The 24322-nt window shown below is 36.3% G+C and overlaps 1 protein-coding gene across 1 annotated transcript; it reads left to right on the top strand.

Annotated features, from left to right (window-relative positions):
* Nucleotides 1-7102: 7102 nt before the first annotated feature.
* On the top strand, nucleotides 7103-13751 carry LOC135643852 (AP-1 complex subunit mu-2). Its single transcript, XM_065161222.1, has 11 exons — nucleotides 7103-7488; nucleotides 7635-7781; nucleotides 7865-7927; nucleotides 8085-8261; nucleotides 8362-8465; nucleotides 12252-12359; nucleotides 12460-12556; nucleotides 12672-12769; nucleotides 12876-13017; nucleotides 13119-13241; nucleotides 13319-13751. Exons 1-11 carry the CDS (start codon nucleotides 7360-7362, stop codon nucleotides 13415-13417), a joined length of 1287 nt encoding a protein of 428 aa, XP_065017294.1. The 5' UTR covers nucleotides 7103-7359; the 3' UTR covers nucleotides 13418-13751.
* Nucleotides 13752-24322: the final 10571 nt, after the last annotated feature.

Raw genomic sequence — 24322 nt, forward strand, 5'->3', positions numbered from 1 at the left:
TTTGTTTCACTTAGAATAAGTAGAGAAGAAAAGGTTGGCCAGTTTGCAATGTGGTAAAGTTGAATGCAGTAAAGAGAATTTGTAATAAGGAAAAAACACACCAGAATTTATAGTGGTTCGATCGTCGTGACCTACATCCACTCACGATTCCTCTTTTCATCGAGGCTACCAGTATCCACTAACGGTCTTACTTCAATAGGCAAAGACCAACTACCTTCTTACACCCCTCTTCTCTTTTTCACAGGTTTAGGAGACAACCTTTTACAAGCACTCACCCCTCCCTATACAGAATTCTAAACTTAGAACTTTAGATGAGGGAATCTCTCAAGTAATTACTATAACGTTTTCCCACTTTTAAATTCTCTATGCTTGTGTATGTTAACCAGGGATGAAAGAGGTATTTATAGGCCTTAAGTTGATTCAAACTTGGAGCCTAAAAAGGTTTCATCCCGGGTTTCTCGGGTCCTGGCAGTACCACCGCCTGTGCTGGGCGGTACCACCACCTACAGTAATGACACTGGGTGGTACCACCGCCCAATCTAGCGATACCACCACTTGGGAGACTATGTCCGGGCGGTACCACCGCCTGACACTATCTCAGAGACTGTGCCATCGACGGTGTCACTTGTTGGGTCACTATTTGGACCTTTCACTTGGCCCAACACAGTCCATGCATTGGGCCAACTAGCCCCTAATTGGGTTGGCCCAATTACAATCTCAATTATGTGCTAACTATGAATTCTAAGTCATACACTAAGCAAATCCGGTCCGATTAGTCTTGGTTTGTTTCGGCGAGCTTTTGGCGAACTTCCGACGATATCTCGGCAATATTCCAATGGACTCCCGACAAGCTCCTGGACTTTATGACATTCTTCTTAGCAAGTTCCGATGGGCTTCTTTAGCAAGCTCCTGGACTTCTTGGTCAATTTCGATAAAACTTCCGACGAACTTTCTAACTCCCAACGAAATCTCGTTCTCGACTCCGGGACTTTATTTTGCTTTATACCTTGATCACTATCGTAGTTAATCTTACATAAATAAAACCTACTTCGATCTAGACAATTATTACAAAGCTTGAATCATGTTGTCTGACATATCATTAGTTCATCGACGCTTCATCCAATTCATCAGTGCATCGTCCTCTTCTACGGCATATTACCCAATCGGTTAGTTGACCTCTGCAACTCTGATTTCCTTGGTGCAATTTCTGCTCTTCTTGGCCTCATGCCGGAACCCATGGCCTGAAGCCTTTTGCTGATATGTTGACCGATCCTCTGGCTCGACGTCCAATCTTATGACATGTTCCATTCCGGCCCAACATGATTCTTCCTACTTTAATTGTCTCTCCCTGATCGAAGCTTCCTACGTCACTCAAAACACATATCAGATAAACACTATCAATTGGTTTCATCATCAAAATTCGAGATTCAACTTAAAATACTTTTTTAAAATTCTTTAGAATCCAATTAGCTAAATTATTTTCAAATAAATTTTATTTTATTTATTTTATTTTTGAATATCTTTTATATCTTATCAATTAATGGCCAAGTGAGAGAATGTTAGATTATGTGACCCTTTATAATTGGATAAGATATATAATGAAACTAATTGGATTTTGATAACAAATATTGGCTAATAGAAAAGAAGTACATATTATAGTAGGATTCCTTAAGAGATATCCTTGATGGGAGGAACTCTCCTAATAACTTATCCTAGATTCTATACTGTTAGGATCGAGAGCACTAAGAGGGGGGGGGGTGAATTAGTGCAGCGGAAATCTTTCAGCGATTAAAAACGAAAGCTGCGTTCGTTCGATAAAAACTATTTTGATGCAAAAGCCGATTCTAAGATTACTTATGATTAAGTGCAGTTTACGTTTAAACACAGTTAGCGTCTAAATGCAGTTTGCGTCTAAATGCAGATTGCGTCTAAACTCAGATTGCGTCTAAGCGCAGTTTGCGTCCAAGCGCAGATTGCGTCTAAGCGCAGTTTGCGTCTAAGCGCAGATTGCGTCTAAACACAGTTTGCGTCTAAGCGCAGTTTAAGCAGAAGTATAAAGACAATGTGCTGCTATTGTACAGCTCAAAAAGTAATATGCAGAAAGCAGATTTACGTCTAAACGCAGATTTACGTATAAATGTTGAAACTCGTTCGTAAAATTACAGAAGACAGTTTGCATTTATAAATAGAATCAAAATGTAAATGTAAACTGCAAGGAATCTCGTTCGTAAAAGCGCAGAAGACATTTCGCAGTTATAAACAGATTCAAGACGTAAATGTAAGCTGCAATGTAAAGATCGTACGAAAACACCTATTGACGTCTGAATCCATATTCTGAAAGATTAGCACTTAGAACTTGTTCGTAAAGGCGCAAAGAGCAGTAGTTATGTAGGAGGTTTGCAGTAATGATAAGGTACTCGAAATAAAAGCAAACCAGAGATTTAGAGTGGTTCGGTCAGTCTTGACCTACTCCACTTTTGGCTTCCTCCTCCGACGAGGTCACCGACGTCAACTAGCTGCCTTCCTTCAATGGGCGAAGGCCAACTGCCCTTTTACAGTTTCTCTCCTTTTGACGGGCTCAGGAGACAACCCTTACAGATCCTTTCTCTCCTCTCTTTACAACTCAAGACTTGAAGAACAGAAAAGAGGAGAACTTTTGGACTTTACACAAATTTGAGCTCTTAGAATCACTGAAAAGATCAAGAATTCGGTGTAGATCTGTATCCCTTCAGTGCTGAATGGGTGGGGTATTTATAGGACCCAACCCAATTCAAATTTGGAGCTCAAAAACGATCAAATCCCGGAATTTCGGGATCAGGCGGTTGCACCTCTTGACTAGAGAGGTTGCACCGCCTGGCAGAGCTCGAAGACTGAGCCTCTGGGCGGTGCCAGCTCTGTCAGAGGTGGTGCCACCTTTGTCAGAGGCGGTTGCACCTCTCTGCCAGAGCTCGAAGACCGAGCTCAGGCGGTGCTACCTCTCTGTCAGGGAGGTTGCACCGCCCAGTCTAGCTCGAAGACTGAGCTCTGGGCGGTTGCACCTCTTGGCTGGGGCGGTTGCACCGCCCAGTCTCGCTGGAAGACATAGCCTGGGTGGTGCTACCTCCAACCCTGGCGGTGCCACCTCTTTCACTATTCCAGCTCACTTGGTTTGGCTCCAAACTTGGTCCAAACCAGTCCGAACTTGGGCCTAATTGGCCCCTACTTGGGTTATAGGATTAACACCTAATTCTAACCCTAATTAACGTGCTAACTATGAATTTTAAAGACATTTTCTAAGCTATTACAAAGTCCGCAAGTCAAGACTCCTTCTGGCGAGCTTCCGGCAAACTTCCGGCGGTCTTCCGATGAACTCTCGGAAACCATTCTGCGGACTCCCGGCAAACCCCTAGACTTCACGATTTGATCTTAACGAGTTCCAACGAGCTTCTTCGACAAGCTCCGATCTTTCTCGGTGAGCTCCGCGAACTTCCAACGAACCTTCCAGCGAGCTTCCGAAAAACCCTTCGGCAAGCTCCCAACTCATTCTCGGCTAGTTCCAGTAGCATTCCCGACGAACCTTCGGACTTTCGTCGAACTCTCGAACTCGCAACAAATCCTTCGCGCTTGACTCCGACACTTTGTTTCGCTTTATGTCTTCATCGTTATCATAGTTAATCCTGCACAACAAAACAAAACTTCGATCGAGACAATTAATCCTAAGCAATTAACCAAGTTGTCTGACATGTCATTGGTCCCTCGACGCTTCGTCCGATTCTTCGGCGCATCGTCCTCTCCTGCAGCCTATTGCCCAATCGGCCAGTTGACTCCGCAACTCCGATATCCTTGGCACAATACCCGCTCTTCTTGGCCCGATGCCCGAGTCCACGGCCCGAAGCCTTCTGTCGATACGTCGACCGATCCACCGACCTGACGTCCAATCTTCTGACATGTTCCTTCGGCACAACATGATTTTTCTGCTTTAATTGTCTCATCCTGATCGAAGCATCCTACATCACTCAAAACGCAGATTAAATCATAAACATATATCAAGTAGTTTCATCATCAAAATACGAGATTCAACATATACTCTCGCCTATAAATAGATAAAATCTCTAGGGACTGAAAGACGTGTTACACATCTTATAGAGGACACAGTTGAGATATTACAGTTTCTCTCTCAACCTCCCTGAACCATCAATCTAAGTGGTCCTGTGAAAAGATAAGAAGAGAGGAGAAGGAGAGTCTAGTTCTCCTTGTAGATTGATAGCAATTTTAGATCTAAATGTTGAATCTCAGATTTTGATGATGAAACCAATCAATATGTGTTTTGAGTGACGTAGAATGCTTCGATCAGGATGAGACAATTAAAGCAGGAAAATCATGTTGGGCCGGAAGAACATGTTAGAAGATTGGACGTCGGGCCGATGGATCGGTCGACGTATCGATAGAAGGCTTTGAATCGTGGATTCGGGCATCGGGCCAAGAAGAGCGGACATTGCGCCAAGGATATCGAAGTTGCAGAGTCAACTAGCCGATTGGGCAATAGGCCGTAGGAGAGGACGATGCGCCGAAGAATCGGACGAAGCGTCGAGGGATCAATGACATGCCGGACAACTTGATTAGATACTTAGGATTAATTGTCTAGATCGAAGTGTGTTTTATATATGCAGAATTAACTACGATAGCTTGAAGACATAAAGCAAGTTTACCAGAGTCAAGTTCGATGGGTGTTTGAGAGTCCGCCGAAAGTCCGAAGAATCGTCGGAAGTGCTACCAGAACCAACCGAGAAAGAATCGAGGACTTGCTGAAGTTTTCGGAAGTCCACCGGAAAGATCGTCGGAGGTTCGTGGAGATCACCAAGAAGGTTCGGATACTTGTCAAAGACTCGTTGAACTCGCCACAAGACCGAGAGCCTGCTAGGAGTCCGTTGGAAGAAATCCGAGGGTGTATCGGAACTCCGCTGGAAGTTCATCGGAAGGAAACTCAATGTTGTCGGTTAAAATTTGCTTAGGGTTATGTCTTAATTTCGTAGTTTGCATATAATTTGGGTTAGGATTAAGAGTTAATCCTATAACCTGGTTAAGGGTCAATTGGGCTTGAGTTTGGACTGGTTTGGGCCAAGTTTAGAGCCCAACCAATGAGCTGAAACAATCCAAGTGATGGCACCGTCGGACTGGGTGGTGGCGCCACTCAGAACCCGAGAGGTCCGGCGGTGCCACCGCTAGTACATTATCGGACTGGGTGGTGGCACTGCCCAGAACCCGAGAGGTCCGACGGTGGCATCGCCAGTACACTGTTGGACTGGACGGTGGCACCGCCCAGAACTCGAGAGGTATGGCGGTGGCACCGCCAATACACTATTAGTGTTAGATACTGACAGGCGGTGGCACTGCCAGCACCGGAAAACCCAAAAGCAATTCAAATTTGGAGCTCAAATTTGAATCCTCTTGGGGCCTATAAATATCCGTCAATTCTCAACAGAGACAACATCTTTTTGACAAGTTAGAAAGTGAGAAAAAGCTCTAAAAAAGTCTTGTTTTCAATAGCTTAAGTGTCCACCTACCACTTTCTCTTTGAAAAATATGTAAGAGTGTGAACCACTTGTAAGAAGGTTGTAAGAGAGGTATTTGGTCCTTCCCCTTCAAAGTGATTTGCTAGTGAAAGTTGGGAGCCTCATCGAAGAAGGTTTCGAAAGTGGATGTTGGTCACTTGATCGAACTACTATATATCGTGGTGTTCTTTGAATGTGTGTGTTTAATGTTCTGAACCATTTCTCTACTTAGCTGCAAATCATTCGGTTTTCATCTCCCTACTCTTGACTACCCTTACTCGAGCTATTTTAGCTAAGTCATCATTCGTCGCATCAAAATCTCTACATATTTACGAAATCAACTTCAAACTTACGAGTTTTAATCCACTGCACTAATTCACCCCACCCCCCCCCCCCCCACCCCCCTCTTAGTGTTGCTCCGATCGTAACACTAAAGACAGTACTCTTGTAGATCACATAGAGATCCTTTTCAGATGACATCAAAAGGTACGTATCATAAAACCAGATCTAATATTATTTGATTTCAATCTTGGCATAAAAGATTATTTTTGTATTTCATATAGCATATTACATATTTTATGCTTACATGTATATGCTATGATATGTGATATGTGGGTGCATGTATATATTACGATGATGTGTGGTACGAGAGTGTATGCATATATTATGATATGAGGTATAGACATTCATGAATTTGCTATGTATCCTATATTTGCATATAAACACTTTGGATTATTTCGATATAGAATTTTACCTTATTATTTTATATATACTATGTTGTAGGGTGTGCTTACAACATAGGATGAGAGGTTTCCTACTAAATGCCTTCTATCGATGATTTTAAAATATTATAATATAATATGATACATACTTACTTAAATAAATTATATATCCTATTTTACAAGTAAAGATACTATTATCTTATCTAAGTGATTGGTCAAGAAATGAGCACATATAAGCCCATGTTATTACACATATGGACGATGAGCTTTGAATATTACCATATGCATAACTTTTGAATATACTGTGCACGTATATTTTTATTTTGGTTAGATGTTATAATTATATACATGTTTCAAAATTACTATATATAAAGAAACTCTCTCATTTTATTTAGTAAATTAGTATATTTTATTTTTAAAATTATCTATTTTTTATTATACTTATAAAAAAAATATTTTAGTCAGATGAAATTAAAAATAGGGTGTTATAGTATATCATATTCCTATTTATAAGATGGAAGACAATCGAATCAATTTCATAAATTATGAGATTTATAATAAAAGAATGGATAAATCAAGGCATATGAGATAAGATGACCCCTACTATTAATCAACTGGCACACACCCTTCCTCGTGTGCAAATCACCTTTCAAACACCGGGGAAACTTGATGTGCTGAGTTGGTCAATCGAAAATTCATTAGTCTTCGTGTAATCTGGTCTACTTTCGGTTCCGATCCATCCGAGTTGTGGCTGGCTGAGTCGCACCGGACACGATCGACTCGCCCCCGCCTCGTTCTCTTGCGCACGCATACACAAAACAATACTATTAAAGAGGAGGGAGGGAGGAGAAGCCCTTCGTTTCGGACATCCGCCCGATATCTCGAACGATACCCAAAAGCCAACCCCCCTCTCGCTCACCGTCGTATCGATCGATATCGTTCTCTCTTTGTCTCGATCGCCGCTTCTTCGATCCCTTCGTGCTCGCGCGATAAGGAATTCGAGCGATAGGGATCTTGGGAATGGAAAGTACAGCCAGATCTGGATCCCCGCCCCCGCATCTGATCTGCTCCTGATCCGGGAACTTCTAAGTTCCCGCTCCCAAATCATGGCGGGCGCCGTCTCGGCGCTGTTCCTCCTCGACATCAAGGGCCGCGTCCTCATCTGGAGGGACTACCGCGGCGACGTCTCCGCTGTCCAGGCCGAGCGTTTCTTCACCAAGCTCATCGAGAAGGAGGTGAATCCCTTCCTCGAAACCCTATTTTCTTCCTCCCTCTTGCATGCCTTAGATCCACCCCTGCTGGGGGAAATTGTTGCATTTGGTTTGTCCCGTTTGTTTTTCGAGGTAAGATAGAATCTTGATTTCTGGTTCTGTGGTGACAGGCCGATCCCGAGTCTCACTCGCCTGTGGTGTTCGATGATGGAATCAGTTATATGTTCATCCAACACAACAATGTCTTCCTTATGACGGCTGCGAGGCAGAACTGCAATTCTGCCAGCATCCTTCTCTTCCTGCATCGTGTTGTTGATGTGAGTATTCTTTATAAATGTAGATATCTTATATTAATTAAGTGGATGCTTTATTTTATTATCTTTAATTATATTTATTTCAGGTCTTTAAACATTATTTTGAAGAGCTCGAGGAGGAATCATTAAGAGATAATTTTGTTGTTGTGGTAATTTGAAAAATCTACACTTTGTTTTCTGCTGCGTGGTGCCCGTGCTGTATTGTGTAGGCATTACAATGCTGACCAAATCCAGGAGTTTCTTTTCTTGCTCTATGATTTCATATTATGCTGTCTTGAAATTGTATCTCCTTTGTGATGCGGACAGTATGAGTTACTCGATGAAATGATGGACTTTGGGTACCCTCAATACACCGAAGCTAAGATTCTTAGTGAGTTTATTAAGACAGATGCGTACAGGATGGAAGTCACACAGAGGCCTCCAATGGCTGTCACAAATGCAGTGTCATGGCGTAGTGAAGGGATACGGTACAAGAAAAATGAAGTAGGTCATTTGTTCCTGTTTAATGGATGCTTGCTGGCCACTGTTCATCTCTATCTAATGGGAAAATGTGGTTCTCTTTCTTTCTTTCTTTCTTTTGTAGGTATTCTTGGATGTGGTTGAAAGCGTAAATATTCTTGTCAACAGCAATGGACAGATTATCCGTTCAGATGTTGTTGGGGCATTGAAAATGAGAACATACTTGAGGTGCACCATTCTTTCATAGATTTCTCTTTTTATTTTAATTAGAGTATGTTGTGTGGATTTTTCATCTGTTTTAATGTGATTTATTAAATATGCTGTCCATTTATGTCATTTTAAGCTCACTACTTTATAACTTGTTTTATCTTTTTGACTCTTGAAGGATGAGATACTTTATATGCATGTTAATGTAAAACCACATATAGGTTATGAAGAATTAGATTCCACATAATTCTTGATATGTTCAGCAGAGCAAGTTCAGATACTGACCTACTCCATCAACTTGCTTATGCATTGTTGTCTTTCCTTTAACATGCACAGCACAAAATTAGTATATAAAAATAACGGGAGGCTGCATGATTTTTTTAGAACACATTGTTATTTTGTTAAGAGGGAAATGCCATATACTAGCCATTGGAATGCCAAGCTAGACACTTCCAAGATAATTTAACTTTTGTGGTGTGTTATGGTGGATATGGTCCTGCATATTTCCTTGGTTGTGTTGATGGAAAAGAAAGTCCAATCAGGAAAGGAAATTTTGATCTTATGCATCTCCTTGTAAGATATTATTTTGTTTTAAAGTACTGCTTGAATTATGATGCAAAATCATCTCCCTTGCATCTTCAGTAATATGATTTATCAATGATCTTTTTGGCTTTAGTTTGTGATGTACATCTTACATGAGAAGCAGTTTATGCGCATTAACAAATATTTAATAGATAATAAATGTGAGTGCTTCTGATAATGGAAAAAAGCAACTTTTTTTAATTGATGCAGTAATATTGAAGAAGTGATAAATTTTCAGCGTTAGTTATACATCTTTTCCTTTGAAAATCCCATAGTGGATAAATTGCAAAAGTGAGACAACGCATTGAAAGTAAAATGATATTTACGGAAGTGGTTCAAGTACAACAAGAAAATTAAATCATTCCCCTGGTTCTTTAGTATCTTTGTTTTAACTTTAACTACTTCAATTGCAACTCTGCACTTTTTGAGAATACTGGTACTCGACTACATACTTATTCTAGTTAAAGTTGGAAATTGGAAATCATGTAGAGTGGAGTTTTGAGTTGATTTATTTTATAAGATGTTCACTAAAGTCCTACTTGTAAGTATATTGGACTACCATAACTTACAACGTTTATCCGATATTGTATTAGATTCATTAGAAACTTTGAATGTAATTTTTCTTTCAGATATATATACAACTTCATCATCTCATTTTCCATCAAACTTTAGGATATCATGTTTATAACTAAGATAGAGATTAGTTTTTTTTTTTTTGATAAAAATGGATTCCTTTAGGTAGCTAAATTACAAAACCCTCATGAGAACACTTGAAAAAGTTGTTCTACATGGTCCTGACCCTCTTGGGTGTCTCTTGGGTCACAAAAATGATTGAGACCTAGGCAACCTAATCGAACAAGCCAAAAAAAGCCACAAAGTTTACCTTTCTTTCTATATGCATATTGTACATTGACCATCAAACTATATCTAAAGCCAAAATTTACCATCATTGACTTGACCTTAGATTCTCCAAGGAACAAATAATGATATTTAAGAGTTTGGTAGTATTACTCCACTTTCATGGTCATGTTGGTAACACCCCCACAAACATTCTGACAGGGGCTTCCCATCAACAAGCATATTTTATTTAATTTGAGACCTGATATCATGTTGCTAAAGATGCCCAATTCCTCTAAAGAGACCTATAAGATTTTGAAATAAGTGCCTGTGGTTCTTCATATGTAGCCAATGTGGCTGGGCTCTGATCAAGACACATTACCGATTGTAATGAAATATTGGTAGTTCCCCCCAATATAGCTTCATTGAAAAAGTTACCTTTTGCAAATGGGAGTTGTTGCTAATGTTAAGGCCACTCAGAACATTTGTCTTTGTAGATTGGCCCTAAGCTACCCCCACGATGCACTGGTCCAAACCTAATGATCCTGGTTCCTGTGCAGGTTAAGGTGCGTATTTTTGACATCACTCCGTATTTTGGAAGGTTTTTGGCCTGATTTAAAAAATCAGGTCACTTGCCCTGTTAATCAAGTTAATCATCTCCATACTAATAATCATGGATGACTCCAAATATTGGCCCAAGCCCCATTTTGACCTGCCAAGGAAGAGCAAACTTAATAACATAGGTTACATTTTAATTGGCTGATTGGTCAAAGAACATTAATCTTGTGGGAATTTTCATTTGATAAATTGAATCATGATAAAGAAGTTCAAATGGTATTCCTAATATCCAAGATTTTGTCCACCTACTTGGCCAGAAGAGGAACCTTAGATAACCTCGTGTTAGGCAACGTAAGCATTTTATCTGATCCTAGATAGGTGTAAGTTTCTTTTTTCATTTCCTTTTCCATACGAAGTTTTTTCTTTTAACAATTGTGTTAATCTTTATAAAGAATCCCTCAAGCATGTAGCAGTTGGATTGTCAACAATTTGGAATGTTAGAAAGTGCAGAGCTAACCAAAATGGATAAATTAAGAAAAAAGTTCTCTTTTCTGGCACCAAGTTCACTCGTAGCCTTTTGAATAGAGTCTTAAATTGGCCTTTACCCTCCTTGTTAATGGAAAATGATCCCAACTTACACCATAGGTCACAATGCTTATGAACAACCTGAGATAACTGTAGTATACTTCTAACTGAGGTTTAAAATCTTGATCGTATGAGCCGGTATGAACCGGTATTTATCTGATCAAGTCCTGGTATAAAAAATTGTAGCTTGATATCGGTAAATACAATTCATTGTACTTTCTTTATTTACTATTATTTGGTGGTATATGTTGACATATGAACTACTATACTGATACCATGCTGGTTCAGTTGGTTATCCACCCACTTTTGAGTCCTTTCTTTTAACCTTAAGCCTAGTTTAACTAGGAGTTAAACATAAAAGTTCTTGGAAACTTCTCTGTATTTCCTGAAGTGCTGTCTACAAAAGTAATTTCCCTAATGATGAATAGAGTTAAGAATCCTAGTTACTTGGTTGTCATGATATGTATCTGCACATTGTCAAGATATGTCACATTCTGCCATGCTTCTGATGTTTTAGACAAATGATTACATATCAGATATCTGAGGTACAGGGATTTGACTCAGATTAACAATAAATATTGATATAACTATTCAGTGAAATAGATACTCTCTGGACAAGAAATTAAAGCACCAAACAAAACTCGTGATTTCATTTTCTGGAAACAAACCAAAAAGAAAACATGAGAAGAAGGAACAACAGGAAAGAAGATTAGTTATATCTCAAAAATCAAATAACTACCTCTGTAATATACATAGATATTTACAAATTCAGTTTTCTTGATATGGGATATGGGTAGAGCACAAACATCTGTATTCATATCTGAGAAACTAAGGTAACAGAAATCAAATGCAAATTTTGGATATGTGATGTATATAAAATTGTATTACTCCAGCTACACTTCATTTTGGAAATGATTAGGACAGATTTTTTTGCCAGAATTGATGGAACAAAACATGTGCACTTAATGTGAACAATGACATTTATTTCTTTTCCTGAAACTCAAATGTGACAAATGCTTTTGTGCTCTTGATGTTCTCCCTTCATCTGAAGTACTCCATCTGAAAAAATATAAATTCACTTGATAACATGTTCTTGATGTTCTTTAATCTTATGTACTCAACCTGAACCATGCTGATTCATCCAAAACACTAGCATATGTGGCATATGTAGAATATTGTGTAACAAGCATCATATATATTGAGAATCGAAGTTTGACAATGGAAAATCATGCACAATCTATGCAGTGGAATGCCTGAATGTAAACTTGGGCTGAATGACCGGGTACTTTTGGAAGCTCAAGGCCGAACAACTAAGGGGAAAGCTATAGATTTAGATGATATCAAGTTTCATCAGTAAGTGGTCCTTTTTCTTGTGCTGAGGGTCCTTTCACTTTTTAGTTGTATATGATCACATTTATTTATGAATATTGAGTATTTATACTGTCTGTTTAAGGTGTGTGCGTTTGGCACGGTTTGAGAATGACAGGACAATATCCTTCATACCACCGGATGGATCTTTTGACCTAATGACGTACAGACTCAGCACTCAGGTTAACCTGGATTTATGATTTTGTATGAAATAAAATCCTAAAAGTTCATATTTTTGTTTGATATATAGCTTTGAGGTCATATATAGCTTGCACACTTTTTATCCTGGTCCTTCAGGTAAAGCCTCCAATCTGGGTGGAGGCTCAAATTGAGAGGCACTCGAGAAGTCGCATAGAGATCATGGTGAAAGCAAGAAGTCAGTTTAAAGAAAGGAGGTGTGAGCATACTTTCATTTTGTTATAGATGATTGCACTTGTTATACCTGTTATAACTTGAGCCGTCCATTTATGAAGAGTTTCTGTCTTTGTTTCTTTGACACAGCACTGCAACAAATGTAGAAATTGAGATCCCGGTACCTTCAGATGCCACCAATCCTAACATTCGGACATCCATGGGTTCTGCTACATATGCACCTGAAAATGATGCACTGGTCTGGAAAATAAAATCTTTTCCTGGTGGCAAGGTTTGAGGCACAACTCCTTTTTTGTTGATAAATGGAGACGTCAATCTAATTCTAGTTCAATCTTTCTTCACGACATAAATACAGTCCTTTGCTACATTTAGGAATACATGTGTAGGGCAGAATTTAGTTTTCCCAGTATAACCGCAGAAGAAGCAACTCCAGAGAAGAAGGCTCCTATACGTGTGAAGTTTGAGATCCCATATTTCACTGTGTCTGGAATACAGGTATTTTGATTCTTCACAACTTATGTACTGCAGTATCTGAACCAGTAGTTAATGGATCTACCACATCGGTTGCTTAGGTTCGGTATCTCAAAATAATTGAGAAGAGCGGATACCAGGCCCTTCCATGGGTGCGATACATCACAATGGCTGGTGAATATGAACTGAGACTCATCTAGCTCACTCTAGTCTTCTGTTTGGCATTTGGAAACTGCATGTGCAATACTTCAGGATATTTGAGATGCTGTGCATTCTGGATTTACACGGAGCACACGTGGGACTTATCGTTTACATCTTCGGTGTGCATGGTAGAGATCATCCAAACAACGTTGTTTTTAGTAACTCCTGCTTCTAGTATGTTGTGTGAGAATGACGTGCTTATCCAAAAAGTTCACTGTATTTTTCCAGAGATTGTGTATTGGGCTTGTTATACGCTATAGTTCTCCATATCTTTTTATGAAGTGCCGACAACAAAATATATTTTTGGAAATGGATATTTTCTTGGTTGAATAAGTAACTTCCATCCTCTTTTTGGAAAAAAATTCATCTCTCTTGAAACTACAAAGCTTGTGATTGTTTACAGGTCGAGTTTCCAATCTGTGCCCCAGCCATTGGTTACATTCCCCAATTGTATGATGCCTGATTTCTTTCTCCAATTGTATGATGCCTGCTGTCAATTGGATTAAGTTGATTTGTTGATGAGGCTGAGCTTCTGATCCAAAGTACTTTTATTTGCTGGGTAACTCTAATCAGTCTCAACAAGTTATACAGAGTTACGTCTCTTGAGGAACAATTAGATTGTGAAGTGGGTACTGTAGGGTTTGTGATCACCTGCTTTGGGTTTGAATTAAACCTTGATGATGTTCATTAATTTATCTTCAGATTTCAGTCTACATCTGATTCTGCGGTTCCTTTTGTCTCTTTAATCTTTCACAGTTAAAGAGTATTCTGATTCAGTTCAGGTATGTGTATGTAGAAAACCATGAACTCTTATGTTTACAGATTAAGACTCAGCATCTACTAAAATTTGTCCCAGTAAAAGTAGTAGGATGTTTAATGTTGTTTGGTGATTGTTCTATAAGCTCAAAGATTTTGAGTCCTCAAGATATGGAGGAAAATGTAAGATTAGTTCGTTGCCTAAAGGTTCCATTGGCAAAAACTAAAAGCACGTCTCTCTCTCTCTCTCTCTGCCTGAGAGCAAAAATGGAGTAGAGAAGTAGGCCATGATTGTCGAATAGCTCTCCCCTAACTTGTGATACTCTCCATTAAGATGATTTTATTTTGGCAGCATTTTTGTGGCCCTTTAATTTTATAAAATATCTTTAGTCATCATCAAATAATAAAATTACTCGTTGTGATCTTAGTGATTAAGATTTTCATCACATAAAAGCCTCCTTTTTTTTTATTGTATGAATAAAATTACTTATATTAACCCTTTCCGAATCCCCGAAAGACTCTTTTTTTAAAATTAATAGTATAATATTCACTTCTACAAGCTAATGGATCATTACCTTAGTGGTTCATATACCATAAATTGTACTTAGGGAATTTGGAGGTTCTTATGGTTGAGGAATGATGGATATAACTTTGATTTAGAGTAGTTCCCTCGTACATAAATGAGGTAGTTGGTTGATTAATGTACTTCATAGAATTGGTGATAGATGAAGCCGGGAATTGTGATCAATTGAAAGCTAATCTCCAATGCCAAGTAAAAACAATCTTAACCATTCATTTGAAAGGAATTATATAGACAAAAGATCATACTTTCCCTCACAAACAAAATGCACTTGTAGAACGAAATACTTCAGCATTATCTACCTTTACTTGCTCTCTTTGGTGTTATAAGAGAGAGAGAGAGAGAGTGTAATCACCTATAATTTCTCCCTTAACAAAAATTAATTACTATAAATAATACATTATTTTATTTTTAACTTTATGTTATAGTCGATGAAATAATTAAATTTGATTTCTTTAATCACGTGAATAAGTTAGAAATTTTACTAATTAATTTATTTATTTCATAACGAGTGATTTGAAATTTAGGAAGTAAATAGTTTACATTCCATTTTCGTGTGTGAACTATAAGAAATGAATATTATATTTCTCGAAAAAAAAATTAAAATAAATTAAAATAAGAATTAAATTATTAATTACCTTTTTGGGAGATCTCATCTTCTCTTATATAAAGGAGACTACTCCTCCCTCATTCGTCATCGAGCCTGGCAATGGGAGGATTGAGGAAAGGACTTTCCGGGGAGATGATATCGAGGAAGGGATAATCGAAAAGAGATAGGATCTTTTCTTTTTCAATTAACTTTTATTTATGTTTTGAAATAGAGTATTATTATTTTATGATGCATAATGATGTTTTACTTTTGAAATTTCATGAGTAATAAATAATGATAATTGATTTATGATGTTATAATCATTATTTGATTTATCTCGATCTCTTGAACTAAAATAAATTTTAATATTGATTTAATTATTAAAATTTTTATTTTTGGATTAACATAGTAGTTCTAATTTATTTAATTAGAAATATCTATATTTCAAGAATTATGTGTGAATTTTTATAATGTAATTAATTTTAAATTTAAGATCATAAATTTAAAGTTTTAATTAATGGATTTGAGTCATTCTTTAATTATTTTAAATGTTGAAATCTAATTTGATAAGAGGAGTCTAATTGGAGTGTGACTTGAGTCAAGTTGATCGATTAGATCGAATCAACTTAGCCCATGTGGTCATGTACGACTTAGCTCATGTGACCAAGTACAACCTAGCCCATGTGATTCAGTATGACCCAACTTATGTGGCCGGGTAGGAGCTAGCCCATATGGTAAGGTACAACCCAACCCATGTGGCTAAACATGACCTAACTCATATAGCTATGTATGATCTAATCCATATGGTCATATATGACCCAACCCATGTAGTAAGATAGGACCCAACTATGTGGACAGGCATCGGCCAACTCATACAGCTAGGTATGACCCAATCCATATGGTTAGATATGACCCCAACTCATGTGTCTAGGACCAACTCGCGAGTCAAGCAATGCCTAGTTCAATGGCAAGACTTAGCCCAACTTATAAGTGAGGCTTAGCCTAGTTCATGAAGTTAAGTCTGCCCAACTACGCGATTGGCATTAGATATATCGTCGCTCCTTTTATATAGCCCGTCATACCCCAACTCAACCTAGTACCTAGAACAAGCATATGCAGTGTATGTGGAATATGTATATGCAGTGTATGTGACCCGTCCAAGACTCAGGTGGGTTGGTTCAGTTTGGATTAGCACTATACGACATAGTCCAATTTCCTCCCTCTCTATTGGTTTGAGCTCATTAATTGACTAGATCAAATAGGTTTGATCAGTTAAAGTCGGTTTAGGGTGATTCCAAACTAACTTGACTAGTTTAAACATATTTGATCTAATCGAGATCAATCAAATCTAAATTAGAACAGTCTATGGTGATTCCAAATCGGTTCTATAAGGATTTGAGGTTGGTTCCGTTAGATCATAATCGAATTGAGTTTGGTTTAAGTCAATTGAGCTATTCAAATTAGGGTTTTGGTTGATTAAAAATTATTGAGAGATTGATGTTTCTATGTCTTTATGATTGGATGAATTTAAGAGTTTTATCTAAAGATGTCATTTGAAAATGATTATTGATTTTCTATTTTCTTATGTTTATGATCTTGATACGATGAGTATCATGTAGTAGATGTGACTAGACTAATAGTTCACATTGGGAGTGCAACATGTGAAAGGAGCTACGGGTCCGTCACAGTACGGAGCCACCATTGAACATAATCTAGCAGATTTACATCAAGTATGATCTCTCATAATATTTAATTATATTGATTTCTTGATGTATGCATAAGTGATTGCATGAGTGTAAATGAATGATCATGGATGTTTTTGTATCCCTGCAAAGGGCATGTATGGAGATTCCCTTCGAAGATTAACGAACCGTTAGACGTGATGGTTATACGGTTCCTCCATCCATTATTGGGAGGAACGTGTCCCCACTTGAGCGGGTGAGGAATACCATTTTATTCGTTGTTGGGAGTGCGATATGGATTATATCTATCCACTGTTGGGAGGAATCCATCCCATGAAATATACCTCTCCATTTGCTGTTGGGAGAGTGCATCATCGGGTGATGTACATCTTTGTTATTACGTATGTATTGCATGTGGCTGATGCATGATTTTGTTTATTACGTAAGAAATTATCATTTTTTTTCTAATATATAAATTTTACGATGAATAAATATATTTTTTATTAAATTATTGATCTTTGTTTATATTTTATGAATATTGAAGATTAACTTTATGATTTTTACGAGGTTCCTACAGAGATTGCTAATATATTTTTATTTTTTATTTATTTTTAGAGTAATTTACTACTATGTAATAGATCTGAAACTTGGGTGGAAGAGATATGACCCTATCAAAAAGATGTTATCATTTTTTTTTATTAATAGAATATTTACTACCATAAAGATAAGGATTTGAATTCAAAGACGAACGAAAAGAAAAGAAAAAAATTTATTATGTAGCTTATGAATAATAAATTATTAATTTATTATTATTATTTATAAATCCGAGATGAGAGAGAGAGAGAGAGAGAGAGAGAGAGAGAGTGGATGGACAAAATTGAACTTATGCAAGGTTAAAATACGAAAATAATTATAAAGATACGAGAAAATATATATTTAACCTTGAAACAAGGAGATTATACCACTAATGAAATCGACAAAATCTATTTATATGTATATGTATATATCAAAGATCTATGCTATGAAAGGCAAGAAAAAAGAGACTTTGTTTTGATAGAACTGAAGCTATATGTGCTAGCTTGGAAGAAATCCCAGATCAAGGGACTGCTGACCCTCAACGTGTCAAATAGAGCTAAAGGTCAGGCACTTGGCTAGCACTTGTCACACTTAATCTGTGCAAAAGGTGGTCGGACTGCTCACTGCGGGTCGCAGTCCGATTGGAAGATTTTGCACTCACATACAGAGAGAGAGAGAGAGAGAGAGAGAGAGAGAGGAAAAGAATGATCTGAGAGTAGAAATCCATGGACTTACATCACCCCAGCATATGTATAGAGTGAAAGTCGAAGAGAAGAATAAGATAGGAGGAAGAGGTAAAGCAAACAAAGAGAAGGCAAGACAAGGAATGATCAGAAAGAAAACCATGGACTTACCCACACACAAAACTGATATCTGATGTATACAGTGGAAGTTAATGAGCTAAAAAAGAAAGGCAATGGCAGCAACCACGGGAGGAGGACGCAGGGGTAAGAGTTGGCCTCTTTATATAGAAAGTCTGGGCTCGGGCATTAGGGTTTCAGGCAATGCTGAGAGAGAGAGAGAAGATGATGATGAAGGGGTCGGGCAGCATGAATGAATTTGCAGTAAAATAATGCTGCCATGAGCTGTCAGTCTTATCTGTTTCATGATATGCTCAAAATGAGCAAGTGCTTGCTGACAGACAGCAACAGTGTATGCAACTTGCTGCTTTAAGTATTTATCTGAAACATCTAATCCAATGTACAGTTATTTGGATCCATGAATGCAATGACCAGCTATTTGTATTATGCTTGATTCATGTCACTGCTTTTCCAGCCATGTGAATGCCATGAATGCTCAGCCTCAGATAAGTTTTCTCAGCCCAGCATGCATAGAATGCATTGCCTGAAGTTTCAAAACTGAGGAATATGTGCCAGCAATTAATAAATCAGGAATATTTATATAATTAAGAACTTTAGCATTGTACAAGAAAATAAAAATTATCATCATGAATCTGCATTTGGAATAAGAGTATAAAACAAAATATTAATTGTAATTTATAAATGCATGAATGAAATTACACAAGTTTAGAGATGGAGCATCTGCAAATATGTGCATGTAACCCAAATAAATCATTCATGGATTTACAGTTACTATGTTTGCTTATTCATGCATTTTTAAGATGTACAAGCATTCATGCATTCATGACACAAGCACTAGTGCTAAATACCCCCCCCCCCATCCTCCCCAAAAAACAAATATTAGTTAGATAGAAAAGTTATTTGAAGAAAATAAATTTGAGTTAGGATCCTCTTCCCTCTTCAATACCTACTACTACTCCATATATGAGATTTTTGTTAGGTATTTTAATAATAAGGAAAATATAAAAGAAAAAAACCCAAAATTCAAAATATGTGATGAACAATTTTTTATGCATTTGAATCTCTATGAAATGCTTTTGTGTATTTGAAAATAAAAATAATTTGATAAAGCTACTCCAAAAATCTCTAAATTCCATTCTGAAAAGAGACTTTTGCCAATATTTATTTATGCATTTGAGAGTCCCAAAGAGAGTAGAAAATTGTTTAATTTAAATAATACAACACTTTTGAAAGTTTAAAAAATGGCCAAGAAATGCTTCTTATAGGTAGAAAAAATTGAAATCAGTAATGGAAAAGCAGCAAAATTTTTTGCTGCTGCAATAAACTTTCAAATTTTTAAGAAAAGTAGAACCATATGAAATTGCAACCTTCCATCATATGGAATATTTTTCCAATCTGTAGTTTAGTTGTCTCTCTCACTAGCTATAATATAAGCTCTAAAGAATTGGTATTGGAAGATCTAAAATTCTCTATAATTGTATTTTCGATTTTCAGATTGAATGGAGCGCTTTAATTCCCACATATTTCCATTGTTAAAAGTTCAATCACAATTGCTTCAATAAATCATTCAAGAGAGATGTAAATATTCCTTTGCGACCTGAGTGAATAGGGGTGAGATTACAGAAATAACCTCTTCGGTTCGGTCATTAGAGTAAGACTACATACATATATCTGATACCCAACAACGTTACTTGTTTTAGATGGGTTCACCGTTCACATGCTGTATGTACTACAGGCATTCCTCTTGGCCTTTATGGGGGTGTTAAAGTCTGTGAGAGATCGATCATTTAGATCTATCAAATGTTATCTTAGCTTCGTCAGTGACTCTGTAAGGCTTCATTGATGAAATGTAGACCTTCTCTCTGCTTTTTGGGCCTCAGATGACAGAGAAAACTCCTCGGGACATTGATGTTATCACAACCAGATAAATTTGTACAGTATATGAACTCAAAAACTCAGGAAATGTAATATGAAACTGTCGAAAAATTTCTGCATATGGAGTAGATATGTTTAGCAATAGAAAAATGCCAATGTAAATATTTCTGGATCCCTTAGAAACTTTCAGAGAAAATGAGTCTACAGTAATAAAGTCAATGAAAATCTTGAATAAACAACAAATGATCAGAAGGAATTTAAATTAGACAAGATGATTTCACCCACCAGCATTCAGAGGTAGTAAGTAGGCCACAAAATCCCACATGCTTGTGGTGGTAGCTGATTTGATTCTTTGCATGTGATCATGTACTAGAAAAATAGTAATGATCTCAGCTGTGTATGACTTCATTTCTCCCATCTGTTGCAGAGATCTGTGAACAGGTGGTGCCAAAGGTTGCTAAAAAGCTGTGCAATTAATTAAGAATTAGAGTATTCAGAATATGTTCTTTTTTTTTTTTTTTGGAGAAGATAAAGTTTCTATTAATTTATTGTTTATCTTTGGCCAAGGAAATGAAGGAGTTTTAATGTGTGAAGATTCATGCATGCCTGATCACAAATTTTCACTCAGGCCAAGACCTGTTTTTACTGTCAGTCTATTCATTCATCTGTGATTTGTCTCTTTTTCCCTCTCTACCTGTCCATCAAAATCTTTTGACATTACATCAAATAAATAAATGCATAAATTAAAGTAGAATTCCTTTTGACATGCACAAACCGAAGTATCATTTTGTTGTCTTTCATTAGCAGTAACTCCCCCCCCCACACACACACATATATATAGTCATATTTTGGCTATCATTTTCTATGCTGTCAATTTAATTTGTTCGCAACATATCGGACAAAATCATTGGAATGATGTTCTTCTTGAGATATCATTTTCTCCTGATTTTAGACAATGAAAAGGAGCAATGATTGTACAACCATCTCCATGTCAGTATGCTGTGGCTGTATCTACTTGGTTTCGAGCAGAAGTAGGGAACAAAGAGCATCAGGAAAGCTACCGAACCGAGAGAATTCGATGTAATTGAAGCAGAAAACAAATCAAGTAGCCCACGTTATGAGATCAAACTATTTAGTACATCTCAGAATCAGATCATAAACTTAGTTACTTCATCTGCTGCAATTACAGTAAATTATGCTACCAATAAAGCTTTTCTACTTGAGATGAATGAAATGAAGATACAAAAATGATGCCAACAACCAAATACAAGGGTAGATGGCCAAAGGAAATTGTTCTTTTCCTTGGGTTCATCTTCGGCTATCATTAACTGGACCAGGAGGTCCAGTACCAGTGACCAATCCAAAAGTAATGATCGGTATGGGCTTCTCAATCTAACTCTATCCCTTGATAATCTAGCATAATCCTACCTTTCTCACCATGAGTTGGAGAGTCATTTCCTTGTCATCCCTTGTTTGATGTGGAGTTCATGAAAGACGTAGACTGACAGTGAAGGATGTAGATCTTTAACTCTCTCTCTCTCTCTCTCTCTCTCTCTCTCTCTTTCTGTAGTTGAAGACAGGCAAAATAAGGCTGTCACAGTGATCAGAAAAGAGCAAAGAAAGTGCGTGTGTGATGTTGTTTATAGTAATAACTAGCATTCAAACCAGAAGTTATCATCCAAATCAGCTTTCTTTTTCTTCAAGATTACAACCTGCTGGGATTGAGATTTTATGAGCTCTATATTTTTATATGAATCTACATTGGTGTCTTGAAATATATGAAATGATATGGAGCTCTAGTAAATAATTATAGTGGTTAGTTTGATAGAAATGTGGATGAAAACAAGGAGATGCAGCTGCAATTCTAGATTGAGTGGGAAATCTGAATGAAAGATCTTCTTCCTCCTCTTCTTTTTCAAACCTAATCTGGCATAGCAGCCCCACAGATCACACAATCTTCATCATAAAGAAGTATTTGTCTAGTTAAATGGATTTTGGTGGACATGATTAGAAAAACAAAAGAAAAATCCATGAAAACAGAAGGCATGGCATGCATTAATTGAAGGCCAGTGTCCCTTGCTTTGTTCTTCCCACAAGCTTTCAAATGAGAAAAGTAGGTGATCTAACCTATACATGCATGGGTGCACTGAGCTCTTACTGTTCCTTAAAGCAAATCAAACTGCTTTATTTAGAGTGGCCCCCTACTATTTTTCTATACTTCAAAACATGTGGAACACATTTATTTAATAGAGAGGACAATTATTTCATCTGTCTCTGCCTTCTTTTTAGTTCGTAATACAAACAAGGTATGATCTAACAGTACTCCTCCATGTCACATGCATCTCATTAACCAGACAAAAGAAGACATATGGGTTTCATGTAGGGCCAGTGTGGATCTGATAATGTATGTCAGAAATCCAAGTGCAGTGGGATGTGGTGACACTATTCAAGATCTGAATTATATTGATACTGTTATCTAATGATTCTTAAATTATTTTTTTAGGATATATGAAACTGATGTGATACTCACATCTTGATTCATTTTAATCTTACTTGGATCCATATCTAAGTTATTTGTTTGTCTCAGCATAATATAGTTAAAAAAACTTAGTATCCAATTATATTATTTTTATCATGAAATGGTGTTCATATTTCTATGAAAGATTTCTTTTTTTGTTCTTTAAGTAATCCTCAACTTCTTTTTGTTGGATCATGCTAATGCTAATTCTTGAAGTTGCAAAAGTTCTCATGAAAGTAAACCCTCAAGTTATTAAAAAAATAACAATAATAAAGTGATAAGTGTCAACAATTTAGAGTTGATTAGGTGGATCTTTAATCACTATTCAGATTGATAAAAAGTCATATACTTAATTAAGTTTAGAATAATTAATTGTTTTATTTATAATTTATATTAAAGTTTATTAGGTCCCCTCTATCTCTTTTTATATTACTAAAATTAATTATTTTATCTCTTTTAATTACTGTATTCGTATGTCTCCTAGGCATATATCCATATAATCTTAAACGATTCTCTTTTATCATTCTCTATTAAATTGATATTTAGTTATTCATAAATAAATAAAAAATTTTATTTCATTTCTAGTAGGTCTACACATTCACTTCAATAATTTCATCTCAGCAATATAAATTATATATATATATATATATATATATATATATATATATATATATATATATATATTATTTCTTAACTACTCAACACTCATATTCATGAAGTATTATTAGTTTTATAATTATTTTATATTTTTTAGTTTTAAATATATATGATAATCATATAAAAATCTTAATATCCCTCGTTATTTTAACTATCTCATTTTTACTCTATGAGTAATATTCTTCATCGATCTCTTCACCTCGTTGAATAAACGAACTTAAACCTTTTACTTAAAAAAATATTTTATCTATCCAAATTAACTATATTATTTTATCTATTTCTATTATTACTAAAATTATATCTTATATATTCAGTCTAAAATCTTTATTTTTAAAGATTGTCTCTATAACTTAAGTTTATAATTAATTTTACTTAGGTTTTCATCAATTAACATAATATCATCAACAAATAATATACACCTAACGGATTTATCTTATAAATAACTAATAAGTTCATCCATTATTAATGTGAAAAGGTACGAGATATAATGTAAACTTTTAATATAATTTTATGCTAATAAGGAACTCATGTACTCTTATGGTTCTAACAATGATAGATATATTATCATACATATCTTTAATAACATTAATATAGTTAGTGGTTATACTTTTTTTTTTTCTACAACCTATCATAATAACTCACTAAGAACTCTATCATAGGTCTTTTTAGTTAATAAAAATTATAATATTTTTTTATTAATTATATTAATAAATAAATAGCTTGTATGGTTGATCTTCTAAGAATAAAATTAAATAGATATTTTAATATATTTATTTCAAGTCTCATTCTATTTTTGATAACTTTTTTCCAAGATTTTTATAATATGACTTATAATTTTACTTCTTTTCTA

Source organism: Musa acuminata, chromosome BXJ3-7, assembly GCF_036884655.1.
Source record: "Musa acuminata AAA Group cultivar baxijiao chromosome BXJ3-7, Cavendish_Baxijiao_AAA, whole genome shotgun sequence".
NCBI classification, from domain to species: domain Eukaryota; kingdom Viridiplantae; phylum Streptophyta; class Magnoliopsida; order Zingiberales; family Musaceae; genus Musa; species Musa acuminata.